This window comes from Symsagittifera roscoffensis, chromosome 5 (genome assembly GCF_963678635.1).
Source record: "Symsagittifera roscoffensis chromosome 5, txSymRosc1.1, whole genome shotgun sequence".
Taxonomy (NCBI): Eukaryota; Metazoa; Xenacoelomorpha; order Acoela; family Convolutidae; genus Symsagittifera; species Symsagittifera roscoffensis.
Genome location: NC_087066.1, coordinates 52,919,624 through 52,946,439, shown reverse-complemented (window position 1 = coordinate 52,946,439; position 26,816 = coordinate 52,919,624). Strand labels below are relative to the sequence as shown.

At 36.3% G+C, this 26,816-nt stretch overlaps 2 protein-coding genes across 4 annotated transcripts in view; one reads left to right on the top strand and one right to left on the bottom strand.

The window, feature by feature from the left end:
* The window catches only part of LOC134846552 (centrosomal protein of 41 kDa-like), a 604,453-nt gene that overhangs the window by 339,638 nt on the left and 237,999 nt on the right, over window positions 1–26,816 (bottom strand). The gene's annotated exons all lie outside the window — the stretch shown is intronic.
* Window positions 8,618–21,711, top strand: LOC134845667 (4-galactosyl-N-acetylglucosaminide 3-alpha-L-fucosyltransferase 9-like). Of its 2 annotated transcripts, none has more exons than XM_063862699.1 (6): window positions 8,618–8,849; window positions 9,246–9,282; window positions 13,673–13,917; window positions 14,507–14,953; window positions 15,558–15,725; window positions 21,307–21,711. In XM_063862699.1, the coding sequence occupies exons 1-6, from the start codon at window positions 8,765–8,767 to the stop codon at window positions 21,570–21,572; spliced, it is 1,248 nt and encodes a 415-aa protein (XP_063718769.1). In that variant the 5' UTR covers window positions 8,618–8,764; the 3' UTR covers window positions 21,573–21,711. The 2 variants fall into 2 exon arrangements, with proteins under 2 accessions (XP_063718769.1, XP_063718767.1); XM_063862697.1 differs by having other exon boundaries at window positions 14,507–14,965.

The window sequence follows — 26,816 nt, the reverse complement described above, 5'->3', positions numbered from 1 at the left end:
TATCACATGGCGCAGCCAGCAGGATTCGCAGCTCAAGACAACAGAACGGATATGGGAATCCCGGTATTTTGGGCATCAGCGAATCTAGACCCTCCGTGGCAATTTAAAATCTGGTTCGAACAATTTCTCATGGCGGTTACGGTCAAAGAAAATGTGAACCCAGAGATTATTTTGGAAGAACCAAAAGACATATTAGAGGAACCACCACCACGCCCGGAAACGCCCAGGGATGGGGAGAACGAAGATGCGAGGAACGCCAGAATTCTTAGAGATAAACTAGCTAGAGACAGAGTAGCATTGGAGAACGAAGAGAAAAGAACAAGAGGCCCACGAGTCGGACACAATGTCTTCTACAACGAAGTACAAAAGAAATTGGTGTCACGACTATTTCTATCTTTGGGCACTGAGGGAAAGAAAAGATTCCTACAAAAGAATCCGCACGCAGAAATATCGAAAATGACGTTCAGAGAAGTAACAGAGTTGGCAGAAGTCTCGTTTCAAAAAGTGAAATGTGTAACATACGAGAGATACAAGTTATTTACGAGAATGCAAGAACCTGGAGAATCTCTGGAATCATTCCACGCAGCGTTAACTGCTCAAGCAGCCCGATCAGAACTAGGAACATTGGAAAATGAAATAGTGCGAGACTTGTTCATCTCGAAGATGAAGAACATGACATTACAGGACACGTTGACATTCGAAACCCTGGATCCAGAGGAAGTTCTAAAAAGGGCTATAAAATTCGAACATAGCAAGTTAACCACAATGGCATTTCAAAAGACTAATGCTGCGGCGGCAGGAGGATCAAGTAGCAATTACACATCGGGTGTAAGAATAAAACAGGAACCTGTAATGGCAGTTCGAAATTTGGGGGGGAAAACCAAAACTCCAAATAGAAGAGAAAATAATAACAGACAGAAAAATAACAAAAATCAAAACACGAAAACAAAACCATGTAATAGATGTGGAAGGACGTTTGAACAAGGACACCTAAAAAATTGTCCAGCGATGGGAAAGGACTGTAAAAACTGTGGTAAACCAAATCATTTCGCTAAAATGTGCAGATCACAACAAGTAAGTGAAGTTGCGGAAGATTCGGAAGAATCGATAGTGGAATGCGACCAGATCAGTGAAGGTGTTGGGTCCTGTAGTGAATTTGAAGTCATGTTGATACAAACTCAACAACCGGAAAATGAACGAGTTTCAAAATATGTGGAAGATCGAATAAATGAGATGAGAAAAGAAACAAACGGAAAAGTGGTTAGAGTTCAGAAAATAGACTCTATTCGAGATCCAACATTGAACCGCGTAAAGTCACTAAAGGCTATGGTACGAATAGATAACCAGATTATTCAGCTAACAGTGGATACTGGTAGTCCTGTTTCATTTTTTAACTGGGCAACGACGAAAGAAATCATGGAAAAATCAAACAAAGTGAGATTCATACCGTCTGACAAATTGAACTTACAAACAAAATTTGTGGACTACAACAAACAACCGATCAGTATCCTGGGAGCCCTAAAAACCAATCTGAGGTCAGCGGGCTGGGAAGTTAAGGGCGCAACCTTTCTGGTATCAGAGCGAAAAACTAGATGCATCATGGGATTAGACTTGCAAGGACAAGTGGGAATAGTGACTACACAAAGAACAGCGCCAAAAGAACTCACCAGGTTTGACGTGCTCATGTGCGAGCAGTCGGAAGGTTGGAAAGAAATATTTTTAAATAAATTTAAGAACTTATTCGAAAGGCAAGGCATTTCTAAAAACCACATCGTCAGTTCAAAATTCAAATACCCACTATGTCCGATACAAGAAAAGGGGAGAAGAATCCCAATTCATATACAAAATAAAGTCGAAAAAGAAATCGAGAAGTTATTGACAGAAGGTCATATAACAAAACTTGATAAGTGTACAAGTGATTGCTTTATCGCCCCGAATGTGATAACAGTAAAGAAGGACGACTCAATAAAATTGGCAATGGACGCGAAACCAATCAATAGACAATTGTTCAAAAACAAATAACAAATGCCAAATGTAGATGAACTTATTGATGGGGTAAGCCAGATTGTAACTGAAAACAAAAAGGGTACGCTATATTTTTCGGTGTTAGATTTGAAATATGCGTACAGTCAACTAAAATTAGCTGCGGATACAGCTAGGCAATGCAACTTTAACATTGTGGGCGGAAAAGCAACCGGAACTTACAGATTCTTGACAGGATTCTACGGACTAGCAGATATGCCAGCTGAATTTCAAAAGGCTATGGATAGAACCATCAATCACGCTAAAAACACGTTCTGTTTTCTGGATGACATACTTATTGTGTCAAAGGGAAGTGAAATCGAACATGCCAATCTAGTAGAAGCAGTATTAAAGAAATTGGATGCGGAAAACTTGGCACTGAAACTATCAAAATGTGAATTTTTCAAACAAGAAGTGAATTGGTTGGGTCATCATCTCTCAGAAGAAGGGGTTAGACCGAAGATCACTAAAACGGAAGCGGTAGTAAACTTGAACCCGCCCAAATCCCTAAAACAACTAAGGTCATTTCTAGGAAGTATAAATCATTTAGCTAAATTTATACCTAACGTTGCAAGTCTGACAGAAAAATTAAGACCACTTCTTAAAGAAGAAAATCAAAAGAAAAAGTTAAAAAACATGAAACTACCGGTGAAAAAATTCGAGTGGGGGGATGTTCACACAGAAGCATTTAATGCTATAAAAGGAGCTGTGGCGAATATTACGAAAGTACATTATTACGATGCAAATCGTGAAACACGAGTTAAATGCGATGCTAGCCATGATGGACTAGGGTCCACTTTAGAACAACAAAATGATGAAGGGTTGTGGGTCCCAATTTCGTTCGCATCCCGATACTTAAATGCGCAAGAAAAAAAATATTCAACAAATGAGTTGGAATTATTGGCAGTTGTTTGGGCAGTAGATAGATATAAACACTACCTTCTGGGGAAACCATTTACCATCGCAACTGACCATAAAGCGCTTACAACAGCACTGGATGTTAATCAATCGAACAAGACCTACCAATCACGCCTAACCCGGTGGGTTGACCGGTTACTGCCGTATCAGTTCAACATAGTTCACATTCCGGGGAGGGACATGGGCATAGTTGATTATTTATCGCGTGATCCTTTCAATGATCCCTGGCCCGAATCAGAATTAGACGAAAAGTTTGTAGTAGCAACTATAAACTCTTTTCATGAAGCGTTCGACTGCTGGAGCAGTAGGCTTAAAGATTCAAGGTCGCTCAACCGGAACGAAAACGTTCTAGAATGTTCTAGAAGGAATGTTAGGAAACAGTCATCAAGTAATGGTTGCTATAGCAACCAAAACGGTCAAAACCGAACAAAGCTCGACCGGAACGAGAGAAAACAGTTTCCACGACTGCAAAAACAGCTGAACACAACAGTTCAACAGAATCAAATCACTCTTTTGTCAAATCAACCCAGCAAACAGTCAGTCTTAAATAATTGCAAAACGAAAAAACGACCAGTACCGAAAAAAATAGAAAAAACAGACTCAAGAATCGAGATGTCAGAAAATGCAAACAGAACATACGACTGGTGGTCTAGCCCACCACAAGATTGGCGGAACGAGGAGCGTGAAGAAAGCCTAATGGACCCAAAGTGGAACCGATCATTTTCCACCAATAACGAACTCTCGGGAGAGGAGGAGATCACAGAGACAGTACAACGTACGAGAAAAATTATACGAGGAGGCAGAAAAAATAGGGACAGCTCAGACAGCGAAACACGTCAAGCACAACGAGTAAAATGGTCACTGGAACCGGAACAACAACGAATAGCGGACCAAAGACTGCTCTCATTCTGGCAGCTAATAGGCGGAGAAAACAATGTTCAGGAAAATCGAGAACTGGTGGCCGATACTCAAGAAGTCAGGGACAATGTGGAAGACGAATCAAGTCCAACATCGTCAAAACCGATCGCATCGACAGAACGAAAACTCAGTGAGGTGAATGTATTAGAAGTCGACCTTACAACCACAGAAGAGGCGGAGAGTGAGGAGGAAGTATGCTCAATTCAACCGCCAAAGGGTCTAGGAAAATTAAGACTGCAAAAGCAGCAACAAGTAGAGACTCTGGACAACCTCGCAAAACTGTTCGACAAAAACTTACTAGCAGAACTGACCACAGAAGACACGTGGATGGACCGCCTCAGGAGAGTGATAGAGAGAGGGGACAAACAAGGATTCGAATTGATGGGACCCTATACAAATCCGTTGTGGTCGCAGATGGCAGTTCAGGACGACTGCATCTTAGTCAATAATCGGCTAGCGGTACCAGTTCAACTACGACAAGCTGTCCTCAAACGAATACATCGGGGACACCCAGGACAGGAAGCGATGTTGGGAGCAGCGCAATATCTGTGGTGGCCACACATGAATAAGGACATCGTGAATTTGGCAGAGGAGTGCCGTAGTTGTACCAGATATGGTAAGAATGTTAAATACCTTATTTCGAAAAATTCGTCAAAACCACTACCACTGCTCACGCAGCCGGGACAGGAGGTACAACTAGACTACGCGGGGCCTATAGAAAATCAGAAAGGAAAAAAAATCTATCTTTTAGTAGCTATTGATCGATTCTCAAAATTTCCATCAGTGAAGGTTACAAAATCCACAAGTGGAAAGAGCACAGTAAAATTCTTGAGATCATATATCGACACACATGGAGTCCCTGAATCAATTCGATCGGACCAATTTTCAGGATTTAAGGGAAAAACTCTAAAAAAATTTTGTTCGGAACTTAATATCGAACAAAAATTCTGTCCGGTGGGGGATCACAGAGGTTGTGGGTTGGTTGAACGTACAATTCAAACAATAAAAAGAAGACTGGGAGTGATGATGCTCGATGAAAATAATAAATCAATCAAATTATGTCTCAGTATTATAATGCGAGATTTACGATGGAACAAGCAGAAAACAATTCAAGTATCCCCTTTCCAAGCACATTTCGGCAGACTACCAAAAACAGAATTTAAAATTGTGAGGGATAGGTTTTTAAATAATTCTGATTCTCTAGACAAACAACACTTGGAACGCTCAGCACTGACTGCGTCTCAAATGAAACGGAGGATTGATCAGTCGAGAGAGAATCTCAAGATAGTGCGCAAGGGACAACTGAGCAGGGATACAAGCCCACTGCACAAGCAGCAGATAACATCGGACAGAGACAAAGAAAGAGCCAAAGCCCTAAAGGAATTGTTGGAGGCAAATGCCCGATGGAACTACGAAAGAAGGGATGCAGCTAAAAATGACATCAGGAAATTAGTGGACGAGACAGGTCAACTCAATCCCGATCTTCGTAAAGAAATGATTTACTCTTGGGAAAAAGGATTCGTGGAAGATAAAGTAGAAAACCAATGCAAGTCACCACCCAAGACAATACTTAGAAAGGACCCTCTAAGGAAAAGCGGACAAGCCCTAACCAGACCACTAAAGGGGAAAATAGCTTCAGAAACGGAATCAACAATTAAGACATCGGCCGGTTCGATCTATAGAAAATCGGACATAGCTCAATCAAAAACCGTACTTACTCAAGAAAAACAGAGAAGCACAAGTAAAAGTCCATCGTCGGAACCTACAAGAAAGTTCAAGCGAATCAGTTCTCCAGAACTACTAGAGGAACTGGAATCGGAGGATGAACTCCAAGGAGAAATGGAAATTGCAAATGAAATGAACCCAACAGAGCGCTTTCAGAAGAGCCAAACAATAGTCACTTCTAAGGACACAGAAGCCGGGGGAGGACTGAATCTTGCAATAAAAAGAGCTAAACCAAACCTGGCGGGACCAAAATCAGCAGAGGAAACAAACACGAATAAGCCGGAAAAGAGCGGAAAAGAGAAGAAAAGCCGAAGCAAGCAACAACAGGGAACTAACGCAAACCAAACTGCGACTGCAGTCAACTCGGAACAAGAGCAAGCAATATCTAAGCCGGATTCGGTCAGGGCAGATACCAAAATCCAGTCGAGCTCTACGCCGAAAATCAAACAGCGTCCGAAACTGAAGGGCATTGACGCGCACACCCCTTTGGAAGATATAGTGGAGACGTTTCACAATAGAAATTTGGCACCGTCTGACTGGGAGAAGTACGCGGACCAACTGTTAAAAAGAGGGGTGCAGCGAGTTGCGAATTTGACTTAGAGAAAATCCTCAAAAAGGCTCAGAATTGGATACAAACTTCGAACCACCACAAGGATTCTCGGACGAATCAAGTGCGGAAGAGTCAGGTGTTCGACGAAGTTCTAGACAAACAAAGAACAAAGAACCCAAACGATTCGGAGATCCGATAAAACATTCAATCAAAGAAATATCCGAAATTCTTACAGGAAGAGGTCTTTTAAAGGAGGCACTTAAAGAATACAGAAACCAACTGAGAGATTTCGAAGATCGGGACGACAGACCCTTGGAGTCAAAAGTGCGACGACTCGAAAGACATTTATTTATGCGAAAATTCGGACATGCTACTTTAGATGAAGGAGTAGATTGGAACCCGAGTTGGGAAATTGAGCTGGAGGAAAATTGAAATTTACATAATCCATCTAAAAGACTTTCTTCAGAACTGAGTAAATTGAACTCTTTTAAATAAATTATCCTACTGATGTTGTATAATTTATTTCTTTCACCGAGGGGGGTGTGTCATACCGCTACTGCAGTAGCAGTATTTATTATACGTATGTACAGCCAACCTCTGGTGTTAAATCATTTTTTTATGGTACGCTCAAGGTCATACATAAGTGATGACACTGAGACTAAGTGAGAGATCAGAGTACTTAACAATGATCTATCTCTCAGTACATAAGAAAACAAAGAAAAGAGAAAATCTAAATTCAATATTCAGAATACAGTATTGAATTCCAACTTGTTTTCAATTTGATATCGCATCGCATATCACAATAGTCTATATTGCTTTCGCAACAAAACTCAAAACATCGAAACAGATAAATAATTGCTCGATTTTTGTTAGAGAAATTCGGTAGTGTTACTTTGTTCTATCATTAGCAGCAAATGAATGTGCTCATTTTGTTGGTGGCTGTTTTGCAGCATTATATCTGGTTTGCATTTGCATTAAAAACTTGTTCTTCGGGTTTCTTGGTGACCAGTTCCTCTTTGATAAAAAAACACGTGGCACCAAAAGTTTGCGGATTTAGTTTTTTATTTTTTATGCAGAGATCTTGTTATTTTTTGCTCAAAAAACAATGAACTCACTTTCAAACAAGTGATATAAAGGGAAGAGAGGCTTTTCCTCTGTGTTTTGCCGCCAGTTTTTTCAGATCTCTGTTTTTGTTTGGTTAGACGTTCTACGGTCTGCAAAAATTTGAGCGGCTAGATTTTTTGATTCAATTTTTTTGATGTGTTTTGTCTTGTTCTCAAAAGCTACTCAACTAAATCTAAAATCATGGTATCAATCAGAGTAGCCTGATCTAAAGTTTTCACTGGCACAAATTGCTACGTCCTTATTTTGGTTTTAAAATATCCTGAGAAAATATCCGAAGAAAATATCCAAAATTTGAAATTTCGACGGATTTTTCCTTTTCTATACAAGCTACCCTGCCAAAACTGAGACCAAAGATTCTATCATGAAAAAACAATGTTTGTCAACTTGTCTTTATAATCGGCTCCGTGTAATTTTTATAGAAAAAACCTATTGTTATTCAATTCGTGCATTTTGAATTCTTACCTGTGTTCTGAAGGTCTGAGAAAATAAAAAAAAAAGAATAGTAAAACTTCCCTGTGCAAACGATATGTTCTTCTTTTTTAATGAAAAAAAAGGTTTTTGCTTCTGAAAAAGTACATTGTGAAAATTTTCTGATTTTTGGACACTTTTTGACTGTTTTGTCAACAAATCTAAATTGAGTTCAATAAGAAAAAATCAGCTCTGGAATCTCTTTTTTTCTGGAAAACTACGCCGCCACATCACATCTGAAACTGAAATCAATTAAGAAAACAAATTTGCACTATCCATATTAAATCTGGTGAAAAAAAAAAAAGAAAACTATCTAGCTTGGACTGTTTTCGAAAATATCGGGACGTCTGAAACATTTTATTTTATAAAAAATTATTGCTGTTTTGAAGCGGTTCAATAGGTTTGACACTAATTTTTGTATCGAAGAATCATAGACTGATTCAGCTACGTTGAGCTATCGTCTATCTTTCGTAAATGAGAGAAAAAAACTACAAGCACCTTAATTGCTCAGTTTTGCTAGATTTTTGGTTGCGAAATTGGATATTTTGACCGTGTTTCGCAAACCTACTAAATTTTTTTCAAAAATTAAATAGCCAAATCCGAGATTAATTATTCAATCGAAAGAACAAGCATCAAAAATTTCTTTACATAACGGCTGCTCCCTTATTTTGGAGAGCAGTAGTGTTACAATTCTTAAAAGTTTTTTTTTTAAAAATTGTTGCTTTTGTTAATTATTTGGTTTTACCGAAAACTAGTGCTCAATCTGCTGAATTTTAGTGCTGATTGAATAATGTGGCGGAGCCTTTATTAGTAATGCATCTTCGCTCAAATCTTCACAGAGTTGATGCGTTTTTACCAAATCATGTTTAGTTTTTCAAGTATAACTACAACTGGCTGTACAAAACCGTGCATATTTATAACTCAAAAACAATTATTTTTAATACTCATATTATAACAAATAAATATAACACATCATCGTTGATGATCAAGAACTTGTGAATTTAGTTTATCGAGCCTCTTTCTTTTGAGAGAAGCATCATGGATATTCAATCTTACCGCAGATTATTTTTCTTCTGTCTTTTTCTGTCGCTGCTTGTTTCCATTCTGTATTTTCAGGCCCAAAGTTTGAATCTACAATAACAGTGAACAAAATCGGTGTTTTGGTAATCGAGTCTTTTTGTAACCATTAAGAAACAGTTATACATGTATCTATCCCTTACAACCAGATTTCGGGGATACGAATTTTTTTTTGAATCCTGAAGATTTTTCGTATGGTGGCTTACTGAAAAATAGTGCAGGTTTTATAATTTTCAACAACAACAAACACAAAAAAAAATATTTAGCTTTGGATAACAATCAGACGTTCGAAAATTGATATTGTCTTTCTAACGAATTAGCCGTTTGATTGACCGTGGTTTTTGAGTTCATGAGGGCTGCCCTCTGGCGATTGAAATCCGCTTCAACTTGAAAAACTGACGACAATAGATACTTTTTGCAACTGTTTCACTGTTATTTCCAGTTCCGGCTTATACGTCTGATCCAAATGATTCACCCAGGTTTGTTCTTTTTAGTAAACAATAATGTAATTTATTCTTTGGACTTTCGCATAAACTAAGGGAACATACATGCTCAATTTATTTTTTCCGACTAATTTTGACGCACAAAACAACAGACACTTAAGGGAATCACTGAATCCTTTTCAATTATGTTTCACTCCTGTGGTTTTTGCTGAAGAAAGATCCCAATTTAAACTTCTAGCCACTATAAGTGGCAAATCCCTAGACTTTTGCTTTAAAATTTGGTACAATTTTGGCTTTATGTATGATAAATTGAGCTTTTTCTTCTGATGTTTGTTCACAAAACTTCACGAAAAAGGAAGTAACAATGGTATAGGGTCTTTTTCAAGCCGAGTTTGACTGTCTCAGAAAAAACTCCTGGGGGATCCAGTGAGACATCATATTGAACCATTTCTTTAGTGATTTGTCTTCTAATTTAAGTTTGAAAGACGTTGTCTCAGTTACTTCGCCAAAAATTGGTCTATTTTCGCTTTGTTTTTTGGACTGACAAATTTTTTAGACTGAATTTACCAATCTAAATCTCTGTGATATTACCTGTTTCTTACTTGATTGTTTTTTATTTTTTTTGTCTCAGTAACCTGTAAAATTAAAAAATTAAAAAATTCTCAAAATCGGACCATTTTTTACAAGAATTTGGGTAGATGCTCTTGAATTATCCTGTTACGTTACCGTTTCCACGTTTTGTTCTCTCCAAAAACTTACAATCATTTAAATCAAAAACTCAACATTCTTTTTTATGCTGAAAATATATCATTTTTTAAATCGGGTTGACACGTTAAGTACTAGGCTTCAAGTTTCCATCTACTCACAAAAAATTTTCAATATTGATTTTTTTAGAGAAAATTATACTGTTTTCAGATGTAATAAACCAAAAAAGTTTAATATTGACCCATTTTTCCCAACTCTTGAAAATACTTCTATGTTTCCTTTTTACAAAAATTTCAAAAACCTTATAATCAGAGAGAGCCGTTGATTTGTTTGTTTTTTTTATTTGACCGGAAATTGTAAGCTTTTGCGATTTTTGACAAATTGGTAGCTTTCTGTCCAGTTGAACCTCATTTCGAAAAAATGATTTGCCCCAACTGAATTTAGGATGACAGCTGAGTGGCATGTTTAAGGTACTATTCTCATGCGCGAAGATTCTCAAGCAAACCACGACTTTTTAACTTCTCAAAATTGACTGATTTCATCGTTATTTCTTTCAAAAATACGCTTTTGTGTTTTTTCGCGTTTTAGCAATTACCGGGCTATTTCACCTCCTACTTGTAAAAAAAATTTGATCAAAACCTCATACAAGTAAAATCTACTGCAGAAAAACTGTCGCACTGAGGCTATTTAGGTTGCGAACCCACAGAACCGCATTACAAGATGGCCGAAAATTTAACGGTTTCTCAGTTTCTTGTTAAGGTAATTAGCAACAAAATAAAATACGAATGCTTCCAAAAAATTATTGAAATTAGGGAAAGCTAACAAAAAAATGCCAAGCTAACAAAAACTAACAAACAATCCAAGACTAAACTTAAAAAAAACCTGAGACTTGTCATAGGGCTAAATCAGTTATCTAAGTCCATTTAGTTCTTGATAGTTCTTTTTGTCATTCATTTCATTTCATCTTATTGATAGACATCTTTGGCAGGTGGTTGGCCTTCGAATTGTTTGACACCTTCGGATATCATCTGAAACATTGTCTCGTTTGATCTATATTATAAACAGTTGTCTGTTTCTTTACATCTTAATTCAAGTATCGAATTAGCGTTTTTCACATGGCGCAGCCAACAGGCCCAAGTGGGGGGGGGGGACCCGCTTGGAATAGTATCGTTTTTGCCGGCGAAAAAGGCAAAACCCCCATGCTAAGGGACTTTTGGTTAAATCGCTTCCAGTGGGGAATGGTTGCGGAGCACTCAATAAATCCTAAAAATTGTTACTTCGCGGATACGCTGGACAGTTAGCATCGGAACAAACCTTAGTTTCGAACTTAAACCTTTGCCTGGGGGAGAAGGGACAGGAAGAGTTTCACAAACGAAGACCACAATTGGATTTGAGAGAGTCACGTTACCCGAGTGTACTCGATGCGATGGAGGGAGAATTCAAGAAAGAACGAAATGAAACCTACGATGTGTTTCAGCTTTTATCAAGGAAGCAACAAATCGGGGAGTCAATGGAGCAGTTTTATGCGGTCCTAAGTGGTTTGTGGCAAGTTGTTCATTCGGGGCACTAGAATCGAGAATGTTACCTGGCGTCTTCATTGTCAATATGACAAATCGTGAAGCCCAAAATGAGTTGTGTCGGGCCACCAAAACCGCGAAAGAAGCGTACCGGATAGCTCTATCGTACAAAAGGGGGATAAATACGCCAAAACCTATATTACGACCACAGGCACAGTGTCGAGCAGTACCGGAGGCGGCGGGATTCAAATTAAGACGGAGCCGGTGGGAGTTATTCGAGGTGGATATTGGAGCAATCGGGGAAGAGGATGCGGAGAAACGCAAGGTCGAGGATCGTACCGCGGGGAGGGCATGAACACGAGAGACCGAAGGTGCTACAATTGTGACAAACCCGGGTTCACGAGAGTGCACATAAGAATGTAACCTGTAATTTCTGCCGGAAAATTGGGATTTTCGAATGACCTGTCGGGCCAAAAGAAATAGTGGGGAAGCTCTTCGGAGTTATTCAGGGGCAAGTTAGCCAGGAACGATTCAAACCGGAAGAAACGGAGGACAAAGAATCGCAACATGAAAACTCAGTGGGATGGGTAAACACGGCTTCAGAGAAGCAAAACCGGTCATGGGATTCCGATAGTTCAGGGGTAGATTATATGGTGATGGCTGTACGAACAAAGAACCAAACGGAGTTACGAGTAGCGGAGGCAAAATTTCTTATAAGGATCAACGGGCAAAAAACTAGTGTGTGGATTGACAGTGGGTCACCAATCTCAAAATTTACAAGAGGGTTATTTTTGTCATAGTGCTAAATTATTTATCTAAGTTCATTTAGTTCTTGATAGTTCCTTTTGTCAATCATTTCATTTCATCTCATTGATAGACATCTTGGGCAGGTGGTTGGCCTTCGGATTGTTTGACAACTTCGGATTTCACCTAAGACATTGTCTCGTTTGATTTATATTATAAACAGTTGTCTCTTTCTTTACATTTTAATTTCAAGTATTGAATTAGCGTTTTTCACAGACTAAAATCATTTTTTTTACAATCGTTTTGCTTTCATGGAAATAGATAGCAATAAAAGTGCGACTTCTTCGACACGAAAAGTTCTTTTCGGATAATTGGGAACGCTATTTGTTACGGTTACCCAGGAAATTTTTTGCGGCTATCCGATATCAAAACTGTTTTTCGATTATCCGTGAACAATTTTTAAATAAATGCTTTGAGATGGAAGCGGAGAACACGCGCCAAAAACTATACAAAACTTCGATTTACTGCTTTTTTTCAAATGCTTTTGTCGCAAAAATTTTCATGAAAATCTTCCACGCGTTTTGGGTAGCTCGAATTTATTTGATGCAATGGAAAAAATTCAATAGAACTTTCGACTTTTTAAAAGCAATCCTTTTCTTCCATTTTAAAGTTATTGCTTCTTTCGGGTCTATAAATTACCTGGGGCGGGAGTCTTTGTAGTAAAAAGCTTTGTCATATATAATACAAGAATTTAATAATTTTCGCGATTGTTTTTGGCTTTGAGCGAATCGAATTTTTTGGCTATCCGAGTATTTGGCTCCGTGACAAATACTTGGATCAATGACAACTAGAAATAAGTTATAATATCAAATTTTTCTTATATTTTTCAGTTCAAGGCGTCATTATCTTTGAAAGTGTGTACAAAATGTTTTCAGAAATTGTTACTTAGAGCCGGAGTTTGTCATGAGATAAAACGCAGATGATACGTCAATTTCTTCGGCAGTTGGAACAATAATAGTTTATTTTGTCTCTGAAAGAAGCTTTGTCGGAAGAACAGTTTCTGGATCTTTTCTGAAAAAAAAACACCTTGAGGATATCAATCTCATCACTCAAAGTTGAAAATTATTTTTATCTTTGGAATATGTTGTCGAAGTTACGAATATTTCAGTAACATTGAGGTGAATTAAATTCTGTAATTTTTCCAGTCCTCTATAAAACTAGTCGAAAAGAAGTAGTTGCAATTACTTTCGGGAAAATAGTGGCAATTGAATATCGCCTAAAATAGCTAAATGATAGGTGTTTATTTGGATATTTAACACATTAGAAGTTTAATGTGAGACACTTTTGTAGAAAAATTTATTCTTTCTCGAACGGAAAACGCTATCATAAGATTCTTCCAAAAGATCTCTATGCCCGCTTCATTCCCTAAATGCTCTTCGTATGTACGATTTGTTTTTCAGCTACGCTGTAACACCAAGGAAATTTATGGGACATAATGATCTAAGAGGGGGACAAGCGCCCCGAGAGAAATTTACGATCATTCGCTTCATGCACTCAAGATTGAAGTCGATGAGCCAGGAAACTGAGCCTCCCAATGACGTGACTGAGTTCTGCCAAGTGCCCTATGACTGCATAGTGTACAGTGATTTGAATAAATATTTGCCTATTTCGGAGCTTCATAACTTTTCGGCTGCTCTTGTTGGAGGTAAATTGTTTATTTTTGAATACGAAACAGTGTGATTCGATATTATATAAAGTTTTTGATTGATATATATTTTAGTATATGATAATCTTGTGTATATTTGAGTATGTTTTAATCAGAATCGTTTTGTATCAAAATTCTGGCTCTTTCCTATTCTCAGGGGCGGACTTGGAGGGGGGAAGGGGGGGGGGGGGGGGGGTAGGCTCTTTGTACTGTTTCGTGATATCCATTTTTGGCTGACTGACCGTAAAATTTTGAGGGGGAGCGCGCGCCGAAAACAACGCTATTTTTTGGTCAAAATTTTCTAAAAAGTGTCTTAAAACGCTTTTTTTGACCTTATTTTTCAAAATTTTGCCTACGGCGCAGAAAATTTGGGCATCATTTTTAGTGCTTTGAGAGAGCTCGGAAAATCAATTTGATTGAACTAAAAAAAAGGTCGACAAATTTTCGAAAATTTTTTGAAAATCCTATCTCCCCCCTCGAGAAATTCTTAGATCCACCCCTACCTATACTAGATGCCCAGTCTTGACTTCTGTTTTATTGGGGCTATAGTTCACTTGAAAGCACTTGAAAGAACAAAGACTGTTTGCAGGTCCAGGCAAAAAGAGAAGCGAAGTGTTCCTGAGGTCAATGGGAATTGACGTAGATCACCGTCCCAGAGGTCAGTACTGGATATCCTTGGATAGTGAGAGTGCAATCAATCCAGGAGTGAGATCATCAATCACGCCTTACACTCAAACTAATATCAACTGGACTGCTACTCACGGAGACAATGTCACATTTTATTTCGGAGGCACAAACACTGAAAAACTAAAAACACCAACACCTCCTCACCAAGTTGAAAATGAGGCCAGAAAGTTTTTCAACAACAAGACTAAGTTGGTTTGTTGGGCGATGAGTAATTGCGGGCTGACTTGGACGAATAGGAACCAGTTGGCGATTGACCTGATTAAAAATATGCCGTCAGATGACAGTTTTCATTTTTTCGGAAGTGGAACCTCCTGTTTGGCACAAGCGAAGGGACGATTCGTTGAGCATGGTAAGGTTGCAGGTAAGGTTTCTTTGAGTAGATAAAATCTATCAGATTTGAGAATCTAAGAAATTATACTAAATTTAAAAGAAACAATATCCATTATAAATTGTTTACTGTACCAAGATTGTAAAATGCTGTATAGTTTGGAACAAAAGCATAATTTAAAAAAGAATACATCAAAAGTTCGGGGGCTAGGAAATAAGACGACAAGCAAATTAGACGACCGTAAAGAAACGGAATTTACGGACAACCAGTATTTACTCAACCAAAAGTTAATCTAAGTCTGCAAACAAAGTTCACGCAATTTGCACGCTAGTTATTGTCTAAGTTCCGTTATTTTCTGATCGTCTAATTTCTTGTCGTCTAAGTTTCTAAGCCCCCAAAAGTTCTTAACACTTGTCTACCAACGCACAAATATAGGTCTAAAATTCTGTCTTGTGTTTTTTACGAATAGCATTCAAAAGTAGTACTCGACTTGGCTCAAACAATGATTGATATTGGTGATGTTTGATTAATTGAGAAAATTGCTGTGATATCAAATAGTTTTGAAAGAAAATCAATAATCTGAAAGACTATTCTGTACTTTTTTGTCTTTTTGCCAATCATCAAGGCAAACAAGTAGGCCTACAAGCTGAAATCAAGGACTGTTTCTTCTATCTTTCGTTTGAAAACTCCAATTGTTCACATTACATCACGGAGAAGTTCGGAAATGGTTTGGGAGGGCACGCCGTTCCTATCGTAAATGGATGGAGACAAAGCTACCAGGAGTTATTGCCAGGTTAGTACCTTTATATGTTAGCCTTTATCAATTGTTATACTTCTAATATTTAGAAACTCGGCTGTTTGAACGAGTTATTCTTAGAATAATTTCACTTAAGCCTCCATGCCTAACTTTTACAAAGGATAATACAAAGCAAATATTAGTTTTGGGCTTCTTTAGAAGTGGGAAGCAGCTCATATAAAGTACCGATCAGAAAACCATCTGACGAGATAAAATTTTCCCTTTTTTATATCATGTAGGGTTATCCGCTCAAAATTAACGTACAACGGAACACGAATTTTGCGTCCTTTCCCTTCATCTCATGCATTGTTTGCGTTGAAAAGTTACCTGCAACAACTCAATGAATTTAATTTCATCATTTTTTGATAAGATGTTTGATTAGATTTGTGAGGAAAGTACTAGAAAATATATTCTCTGGATGGATTTTGTTTTTCAGACCAATTCTTTTACACAACATTCGACCAATTTCCAAAACATCTGAATGCTATCGACTACTTGATTTCATAAAAAAAGAAAAAAGCTTTATTGGGGGCTACCATTCGGGGGTTTAAAAAATTAAATTGGGGGCTACCAGTCATTTCCTCCCCAAAAACAGTCAGTTCTTGAAAAGTTTTGCTTTTGGGGCGGAAATGAGTGGGTTTTTGGAATGGAAATGACAGGGGCGGAAATTTCTGGTATCAAGAATTAGAACCCGCTAAAAATGAAACAAGGTCTAAAAACGAAACAAAGTATTGATGATACTGAGAGCAAACATCAACTGAAAAAACGCAATTACTAACACAAGCTATTTTAATCAATGTTAAAAATTTAATTGCAGTCTGTTATAAGTTACAAAGAACAAAGTGAGAGAAAAATTTTGTTACGCTGATGACTCATTTGGTTGAAATTCAAGCAAATAACTCCGAAAAACATACTATGTGGCGTCTTTAAAACTGATAACAGCACCAGTAGAGCGCAAGGAGCCGAGCTGATCAAGCTAGTTAGGACTGTTGAATTCAAATCTTAAAGAGACCCAGACTTCTTTACATGAGAATATGGAAAAGCAAAAAGCACAATTGATTTAGTTATGCAAATTATGATGAAGCAGTTGAGGTTTTTTCAAAGTAGTGTTACTGATCATCATGGTGTTTCAGTTTAAAAAATACATTGTAAGAATAAGAAGTGAAAAAGAATTAGTTAGCAAGAAAAAAGTGGAGGCTTTCTGAGCATCCAGAAATTCTGATAGTTTTCAATTGCAATTTGCACGAGCTGAAAACTGATGCCGAATAAAAAGTTAGAAATTGAATTTTGGAAGCAAAATTTTTTCACTTAGCAGATTTTTTATATATCTTTTGCCCGAGAATAAATCAGTTAAGGGGCTTTTTCTATATCAAATGAAATAATAAAAAAGAAAGCGTGTGGAAACGCAATATTTTGATATCACATCTAATATAGAATACAGAAGAATTTATGCCTCAAAAAGCAAACCCAAAAAATATTCAAGTTGATTCGTTAGCAAAAGAAATGTTTTTGAAGTAGACTTTCGTACCAAAAACTGAGAAACATTCAAAAACTTTCAAAACAAAGAAAGTAGCATAGAGGAGACTCCTGCAAAAGATACCCACCCAAGTTGATGATTATTTTGAAACTTTTTAAATCACATCAACTACAGCATACAGGAAACTAGAACAATCGAAATTACTGCTCAAAAAAAAACTCATGAATAACAAAAATCGTGACAAAAACAAATCTTTTATGAAAGAAACGTTGCTACCAAAAATCACAAGAAATTCATTTTTTTCGACTGGGTTCAAGAACTGGGAAAAAATGCAACAAGAAGACTCGTGCAGATGCTAATAAAGTCAAGTTGACGGCTAATGATCTTGTTGAAGCTTATACATCAATCAGATCATTTTTGCTGCTGGTTTTAAAGAAGAAAACAAACAAAGACAAGACTGCTCGTATCAGGGCGAAGCCCTGAATGTTCTGACTGCCTTTTAAGGTTTATGGAGCAGTAATAACTTGAAAAATTTAAATGTAATAAAACAAAATTAAATTTTTTTTTCTAAAATTTGAAACTTTTTTAATGAAAATCATCACGCCACACGCCATATAAAATACAAAAGGATAGATTTCTTTCCTTGTAACAAATCAATTATGGCAAATAAGCTTCTTTCAACAAATTTGGAACGATTTCTAAGACGGAATAAATCTCCGCTTACGCGTTAATAGCTCGAATTATATCGCCCGTTAATTGTCCCAAATTGGTTAAAATGGCCAAAATGGCAACCTTTAAACCCTCATAACTTTACAAAAAATGGTCACAGGTAAAATATTTTTTCAATTTTAAGCTCAGGACAACAATACCTTTTGAATGATATAAGAAAATTCTGTCAAAAATGGCTAGTTAAAAAGTCGAAATTTGTCTGAAGAAAAAAAAACCCACCCCGAGCACAAATTTTCCGTTACTTTCGTATCGAAAGTCGGAACAATAATTATGGCTTGTTAAATTATTTGAACAAAGTGTCAATTTTGTTCAAGTAATTTGCTGTCTGTTAAAATTTTTTCAATTGAATATAGAAAAAAAATTCCGGTTTCATTATGTTAAACTGATTTGTTCACTTTCACTCACTGCTAGAATGCAAAACTCAGAAAAAAAGAACATACCTAGAGTTTTTGTTATAAACTGTTACCTATTTGAACCAAAAATTTCATTTTTTTTTTGTTTTCCACTCTGCTCATGAAATGAATTGTAATATTTTCTAAACATATATGAAAAAATTATGAGTAGAATAATTTGCCACGCCTATTTTTCTGCACTGTTTTTTCACTATCATATATTAAAGTTTTCAAAACGCCCATAAATTAGTTCAGAACAAGGCTAAATTTGCAATTGTTGAATATTCTCGAAAAACGGTCGCAGGCAAAATGTTTGTGAAATTGAAATTAGAAGAGAGGCTTTTTTGGGAAAAAATGCGCTTAAAGGCTTCAAACAGTGTAATATTACGAAGAAACTTTTTTCCAGCCTTGTTTGCTGAGGTTTGTTTTAACCTTTTCTTTTTCTTTGTTTTACTGGTTTTACGCATAATCAGAGTCAGATTTTTGCCGTTTTTTATCTTTTGTTTGATGAGTGCGGCTTCATGTTTGAGTTTGCAGCGTGAGAGAAAATCAGCAGAAAAACTGCGTTTACTCTAGTTTTGTCAATTTTTGCAACAGCCTAATGCCTAAAAGTACGCTTGATATAGTTCAATTTTCCCAACGGAAAATTTTAGTGACACTTTTGGGAACATGTAGAGTTTCTGTATGGTAGGATTATCTTAGTCTAATTGCTAGAGTGCAATATTCTGAAAAAGAAACAACATACTTAGAATTAATTGATTAAAAATTTAAGCGTTTCTATACCAAATACTGCTGTAATTTTATCCATGAGCAGTTGAAAACGCAAAAACTAAATTGACAAAAATTTCCCTTATATGTGTAATGCAAACTACGAGAGGACCTAAAATTTTTTGACTTTTTTTGCATCGGTTGAAAATTTTTGGAAATTTTTTCTTTGAGCTGAATGAATGAGTAACTGATGATTTCATTCATTAAAACAGACAAAAATTTTATTTAGATTTGTTTCAGCCTAATTGAGGCATTTTGAGTTAGTTGCTTTGAAGGAGATTCAAGTGATTTGAAAGGTCATCAACAAAAGCAAGTTTTCAAATGCTTAATTTCAAATGATTAGTCTAAAGAGAAATTTCAAAGTTTTGATCAAAAAAGAACATTAATTTGTTTTGCTTTTTCCGCGTGGTTTTTTCTCAAGCAAATTTTTTGGCAATTCATTTTGTGCGTTTCTGAAAACTCTTTGATCAACTTTTTTGTCGTTGAAAAAACTAAAATTGATAAATTTATTGAGAATATAAACTCGTGTATCAAGGAAACGACAAAATTGTTCCGGCTATGTTTTAGTTTGTCTGGATCAGTTAGAAAAACTATAACTTTGAGGTTGCCGAAATCAAACTCTAATTTTTGAAATTTGAAATATACAGGAAAACAGAAGAACCAACTAACTTGCCTCAATCGGCATTGGAACGAATTTGAGTAGGATAACTCGCCACGCAGGCTTTAATTAGTATAAAAACGCGCATAATTCAACCAAAAAAAAAAACAAAAAAGGGTGAGTTGGATATTTTCAAACCTCCGAAAGTTCTCGAAAAGCTTTTGATACATTTGAACTCAGTCTTTTTGTTGGGTTGTAACTTACTTTACTTACAGTAGGGAAGCGTAGTGTAGTACTGCGAAGCACGTTTTTCCAACTTTACCAATTTCTGTGCCGATAAATGTTAATTTGGAGGGGGAGCGCGCGTCAAAAAAAACGCAATTTTTTGTCTACATTTTTCAAAAAGTATCTAAAAACGCTTCTTTGGCTGTTTTTTTTTAAATTTGGCAGCGGCGCAGAAAATTTGGTGAAAATTGGGTTTTTATAGTGACTTAAGAGAGTTAAGAAAATTAATGTAGTCGATTTAAAAAAAAACGGCATTATATTTTTTTGAAAATCCCCCCTCCGGGAATTTCTTAGATCCACCCCTGCTTAGCATGGTTGCTGTCATTTTCTACTAAATCTTTGGCCTTTTTAATCAATTTTATAGTATTCGAGAACTAATAATGGTTGTCTTCTGAGGGAGAATCAAAACCCTGAATGTTGCGAAAAGTCTTTTTAGTTTTAAAAAGTAATTTTTGGAAAACAATTTCGATTTAATCTCTACAATTCAGTAAAACTTATCGTTCCGACTTTCGATACAAAAGTAACGGAATAATTGTGCTCGGGTGGTTTTTTTTTCTTCAGACAAATTTCGACTTTTTAACTAGCCATTTTTGAAGGAATTTTTTCATATCGTTCGAAAGCTATTGTTGTCCTGAGCTTAAATTAAAAAAAAATTTTTCACCTGTGACTATTTTGCGTAAAGTTATGGGGGTTTAAAGACTGCCATTTCGGCCAATTTGGGACATTTAACTCTCGATATATTTCGCATATTTAACGCCTAAGCGGAGATTCAATCCGTCTTAGAAATCGCTCCAAATTGATTGAAAGAAGCTTATATGCCATAATTGGTTTGTTACAAGGAGCAAAATCTATTGATTTGTACTTTGTATGGCGTGTGGGGAGATGATTTTCATAGAAAAAAAAATCAAAATTTAGAAAAAAAATTTCCTTTTCTTTTATTTAATTTAATTTTTTTTTGTTTAAAATATTACTGCTCCATAAACCTTAAAGGCAGTCGGAACATTCAGGGCTTCGCCCTGATACGAGCAGTCTTGTTTGTTTTGTTTTGCTTTTTGATAGATAATTTTTCCCATACATCAAGAGAACTCTTTATTTTCCAATAACTCTAAAAAATGATTGCAGGCAATTTTGTGTTAGCTTTGAAATTAAAGCATTGTTATATTTCAGGTGGGAAAAATACTTTGAAAGGTCATTCAACAAATTGAAATTGATCCGAAGAAATTAAATACCGCCTGGTTGTGCGTTTTGATATTTTTTCAAACAGTAGATGAACGAGTTAAGCGACACAGATTTTGTTCCAAAATTTTCAGTTCTGGTTTTATTTTTAAGGTTCCTTCATCCACGCAAAAGATTTTCCTAGTGGCAAAGAGTTAAGCGAGTACCTGCAGTATCTGAGCAAGAATTTCGAAGCGTACTTCGAGTACCACAAGTGGAGACAGTCATATAGAATTAATGGGGCTGACCAGTGGAGCACTCTTTATTGCCAAATATGTCGGAAGCTGAAGGAAGAAAAAGATGACGGATATCGACGTCAATACAGGGTGCCAGACCTCAAAAAATTCTATACCAATTTTCAAACTTGCAAACGCGACTGAAGCGAGTCTTGGCTGTCATGATGTTGCTTTGATGTTCAAAAGTTTTAATCGCGTTCAATCTTTGCAATTTTAATCTTTCGATCATTTGATCATTGAAATTAAAAAAGTATTTGAGCTAGCCGCAGAAATCATCAATTAGACAAACACAAACTGTGGTTTTTGCAAATACACAAGTCCCTAATCCACAATAATTTCGGGAATTTTCCTCGCTCATATCAGGACTTGCAGTACTTTTTAAGTGGCTGGGTAACAATTATTAGCTCAAACTATGCCAGCCAAACAGACATAACATATTAATTTATTGTTCCGACTTTCTTAACGAAAGTTACGGAATGTTTGTGCTCGGGGTGATTTTATTTTTTTTCAGACAAATTTCGACTTTTTAACTAGCCATTTTTGACAGAATTTTTATTTCATACAAAAAGTATTGATGTCCTGAGCTTAAAATTTAAAAGACTTTTCACCTGTGATTGTTGATTGTTTTTGGAAAGTTATATGGGCTTAAGGATTGCCATTTTGGCCAATTTCGGACAATTAAAGCGCGATATATTTCGCGATAGTAACGCGTAAGCGGAGATTTAATCCGTCTTAGCAATCGTTCCAAACTGGTTCAAGGAAGCTTATATGCCATAATTGATTTGTTAATAGTAGCAAAATTCATCACTTTGAACTTAATATGGCGTGTGAGGGGATGTTTTTTTTCTGAAAACTTTAATGTTTTTTTATTTCATTTAAATTTTTCCTTTTTTTATAATAGACCTTCAAAGGCAGTCGGAACATTCAGATCTTCGTCCTGATACAAGCAATATATCTTGTTTTTTTCTGTCGTTTAAAACGTTTACGGCTTTCTTATTGCACGCGCGGAATTATGCTTGAAGTCGCTTCAATATAATACTGACTGCGCTCAATTTGAATAAAACACAAAATTTTGTTGAATTGGATTAAATATGACGAAAGATGATGAAAACAAAAGTTGCCTAGTTTCTGGAAATATAATAGTGCGAATAGTTTTGCTCAATTGACTCTGGCGAATCACGAGCAGACGGGTCTGATCTAGACAGTGAACCTAATAAAAAACAAAACAAGCAAAATTGCCTATTAAGTTCATTGTCTAGATCAGAGCTGTCTCCTTGTCATTCACATTTGTTTGTTTTTGGGGTCCGTTCGCTGGATTAAGCAAAATTAGACGGAAACCTTAGGGTAGTTTAAAATCTGGTTTCAAAAAACTGTCTCTCCTCATCGCAACAAATTCCGAGTAAGAAGTAATTTCATAAAAGACTCAAAATCAATTGCGGCAAAATTAAAAAGCGGAAAAAAATGTCACTCAGGCAAAGTTCAAAAACAGTGTTATTGTACCGATTTTCGAAAAAAACGGAATATTTATGTTCAGTGTGGTTGTTGCTTTTTGTTCAGTCAATTTTATCCGATCGAAATAAAGTTTTCAATAAAATTTTTTTACTCCATTAAAGATATCGACTTCCTTCAAATTTAAAAAGATGTTTCCGCTTCGATTATTTTTTGTTAAGTTCTGGGAGTTTGAAAATTGCCAAATAGGCCATGTTCTGGACTAAATTATGCGCGCTTTGAAGAATTCATTCATAATGCTGAGAGCGTATTCCGCACAACAAAATCGTTCCTAATTGAATTGAGGCTAGCTAATTGGTCGTATTAATTTCGTACGACTCAAAATTTCACCCTTTGATTTTGTTCAAAGTGTATAGCTTTTCAATCTTTTCTTTTCCAAAAAACTATTCAATATTGGTTGAGGGACAGTCGGAACATTCATGGCTTGGCCCTGATATACGAGCAGACTTGTTACATATCAGTGACATTGTTCAATTCTGTATTTTTTAGATGTTTACCCAATTAAACGATATTTGAACGAATAAAAGCTGATTTTCGCTTTCCTTTTTGATCAAAATAGTCCAAAAGTTATTATTTTTTGAGGCTATAATTTGTATTTTTATAGGCCTGGTTTTTTCTAATTTTTTTGACAGAATTTATCCAACCTTTTATTTTGCCATTGAAATTTATCTTACTGATTTATTGAAATAACAAGTCTGTGTTGCTTATGAATCTAGAGAGCTAATTAACAGCTACTCACTTCCTGTTAATTGCAAGTTTTGGGACATAAGTCTGAAAATTGAAAGTTAGACAATTTTAATTTTTTGTTCGACAATGAGACAACTTTTTCAGTTTTTTGTCATTTGAATCATAATATTAGCGCTGTGAAACGATATAATGCATGTGTAAAGTGGCATGGTTGGAACAAAAGATTACAAAGCTATCAAAATCTTAAAAACTTGTCTGATGTCTCAATTGAGCTGATCATAGCTTAGCTTATTAATGAGGTAAGAGAAATGAAAAATCGGATTATTTTACAAGAACTTTCATACCCGGGTTGAGGTGCTCGACTCATGATTCGACTAACACCGTTTTCGATTTTTTTCAGTCGAACGATGTCCGATTTCGACTTTTTGAGTCGAACGATGTCCGTTTCCGACTTTGTTTGACTTTACCGGACATTGTTCGACTTCATTCGAATTTGCTCGACTTTGTTCTAGTATACCGGACTTTTTTTTGCTTTTACCGGGTATAAGCTTTGCTCGTGCGGCTTCAAGAATCCAATTGAATTCATCATATGGTATTTATTGTAGCACTTGATAAGTCTAATTTTTGGAAGGGACCCGGGTCGAGGTCGCGGACTTATGTTGCAACCATTGCAACTCAAAATGTGTGTCTTGCTACCATTGTGATTCAAATTGGGTATGTTGCGACCAGTGCGACTCAAAATGGGTATGTTGCAACTTTGAGCGACCGAAACAACTTTAAGCGATTTTGTGCAACCCAAACAAGATATGTTGCTACTTTGCGCGACTCATGATTCGACCCTGTTCGATTCTATCGACCCTGTTCGACTTCTGATTCGACCCGGTTCGACCCATGATTCGACCCTGTTCGACTCATGATTCAACCCTGTTCGACCCATGACTCCACCCTGTTCGACTCATAATTCGACCCTATTCGACTCATGATTCGACCGTGTTCGACTCATAATTCGACCCTATTCGACTCATGATTCGACCGTGTTCGACTCATGATTCGACCGTGTTCGACTCATGATTCGACCGTGTTCGACTCATGATTCGACCCTCTTCGACCCATGATTCGACCCTGTTCGACTCATGTTTCGATCCTGTTCGACTCATGATTCGACTCATGTTTCGACTTTGTTCGAGTAAAGTGTTCGTTCGACCGTCTTAATTTGCGACGAAAATCAGACTTCGTTCGACCATGTCGGTCGAATATGAGTCGAACACCTCAGCCCCGGTACGCAGTATTTGGCTTGAAACTTACTTTTTTTAGGCCAAGTCTGCAGCAAGAGAAAGAAACTGTCAATTTTTAGCCACAAAACATGTTCATTAATCCTTTGAATAATTTTTTTTACTGTTTAGATGATATCTAGGAACAGACTTAATTTAATTTTGGTCAATTATAACCATTTCATGTAATCAACGAATGGTTATCTTGATTTTAGTTGTTTTTGTTGCATTATGTTATGAAATCAAAGGTGGCAAAAACAAGGGTGAAAGAAGAAAAAAAAATTCCAGGTGTTTCGAAAATGGCGCTGCCTTTTGATGTTCCCAAATTTTAAACTTATTTTCGAAAAAAGCTTCAAATGACTGTAGCTCCGTATTAAATTTGTTTCATTTGAATCTTTTAAATCAGTATTATTTAAAATATTTTTGAAAGTTTTGCAACAAAACTTTTGTTTTTGACAGGGATGTTAAACTCTAATGCTAGCTCTTCTGTGATTTAAAGTAACCACAATTATTAATTAACCCTCCTGCGTTTCTTACTGAGGTGTTTCTTCTATGAACGCGCAACACATTTGCTGTTACTGCAAGAGTGACTGTTTATTCCGGCTCGTAATTTCTTCTCGATTAGTTTAAGGAAATGTATGTGGAACTATCAATATTTCAATAGATTCAGATCACTTACTACATAAAATAGCGGATGGGGGGAATAATTTCGAAAAATTAATCTCAAAAGCAAAAAGCATCTTATTAACTTTTTTTCAGGTTTTTATTTGAACTTTTTTTTTGTAAGTTTTAGATTTTGAAAGGATGACTGATTCCTAGAGCCTTGCAGTCTTGTTTGAATTTTATCCTGACTATATCACAGGTTTGACACCCTGAGCTTTCAATGCATTCTTGAATTCACCCGCACCGGAGTTCCATGGATAATAATCGATTATAATGGATAATATTTGTCTAAAATGTTGTCACTATCATCCATTATTGATGCAAATTGAGACCACGAAATCGATTAAAATGTCATTATAAGCGATTTTTTTTCGTAAAAACACAATCCATTAAAATCTATTGCAATAATCAGATGGGAAATTGTTGAACAACCCTCCTACATTTCTTACTGAGGAGTTTCTTCTATGAACATGTATATCAAATTAGGAGCATATTGGATTTAGCTTTCTGTAACGAGTTGACTCGTTCTGGCTTGGGTTAAAAAACGAGAATGATTCACGAGAATCCTGAAAGTAAAGTTTTGTGTTTTGAATTCGGTAGCGTTGCACGATTAAGTGGGCTCTCTTCCAAACTTTTGGCGCAGAACGTTGGAAGTGAATTAAGCAGCGCTCAAATCTTCTCAAACCGAATTGAAGCAACTGGAACCAATTGTTCTTACAACTCTTTAGTAGTTGTAAATTAAATCAGCATAACTTGAAACTAAATGACAAATAGACATTTTTTAAAGAGAAAAGTTTAAGTACTGTGCAACCAAGAGTTGTCGTTAAAATTTAAAAATAAATGTTTGTGAAGTTTTCAAAAAACAATGGCTGTTTGACTTTATAGTTGAATCAATTGTCCGTAAAACTCCTTACTAGATGCACATTGAATCAATATAACCTGAAACTAAAAGATAAACTGGACATTTTTTAGCGGAAAAGAAACGGTGATGTTCAACCAAGTGTTGTCTTAAATATTTAGAAACTGCTTTTCGTGAGTTTTTCAAAAAAAAATTAGATAGTTTAGATTTATTAGGCATATTATTTTCTCTGATACCCCACTTTTGCATTAAGAACTGCTTCTGTAACTTTACTGTGCAATATGACTATTGAAGATTTCAAAATGGTCCAAACAAAAGTGTTAAAAAAAGTTTCATCTTTGAGGAAAAATCAAATACGTGATGTGATTTCTTTCAAAAAACTTTTCCATGAAAGTTCGA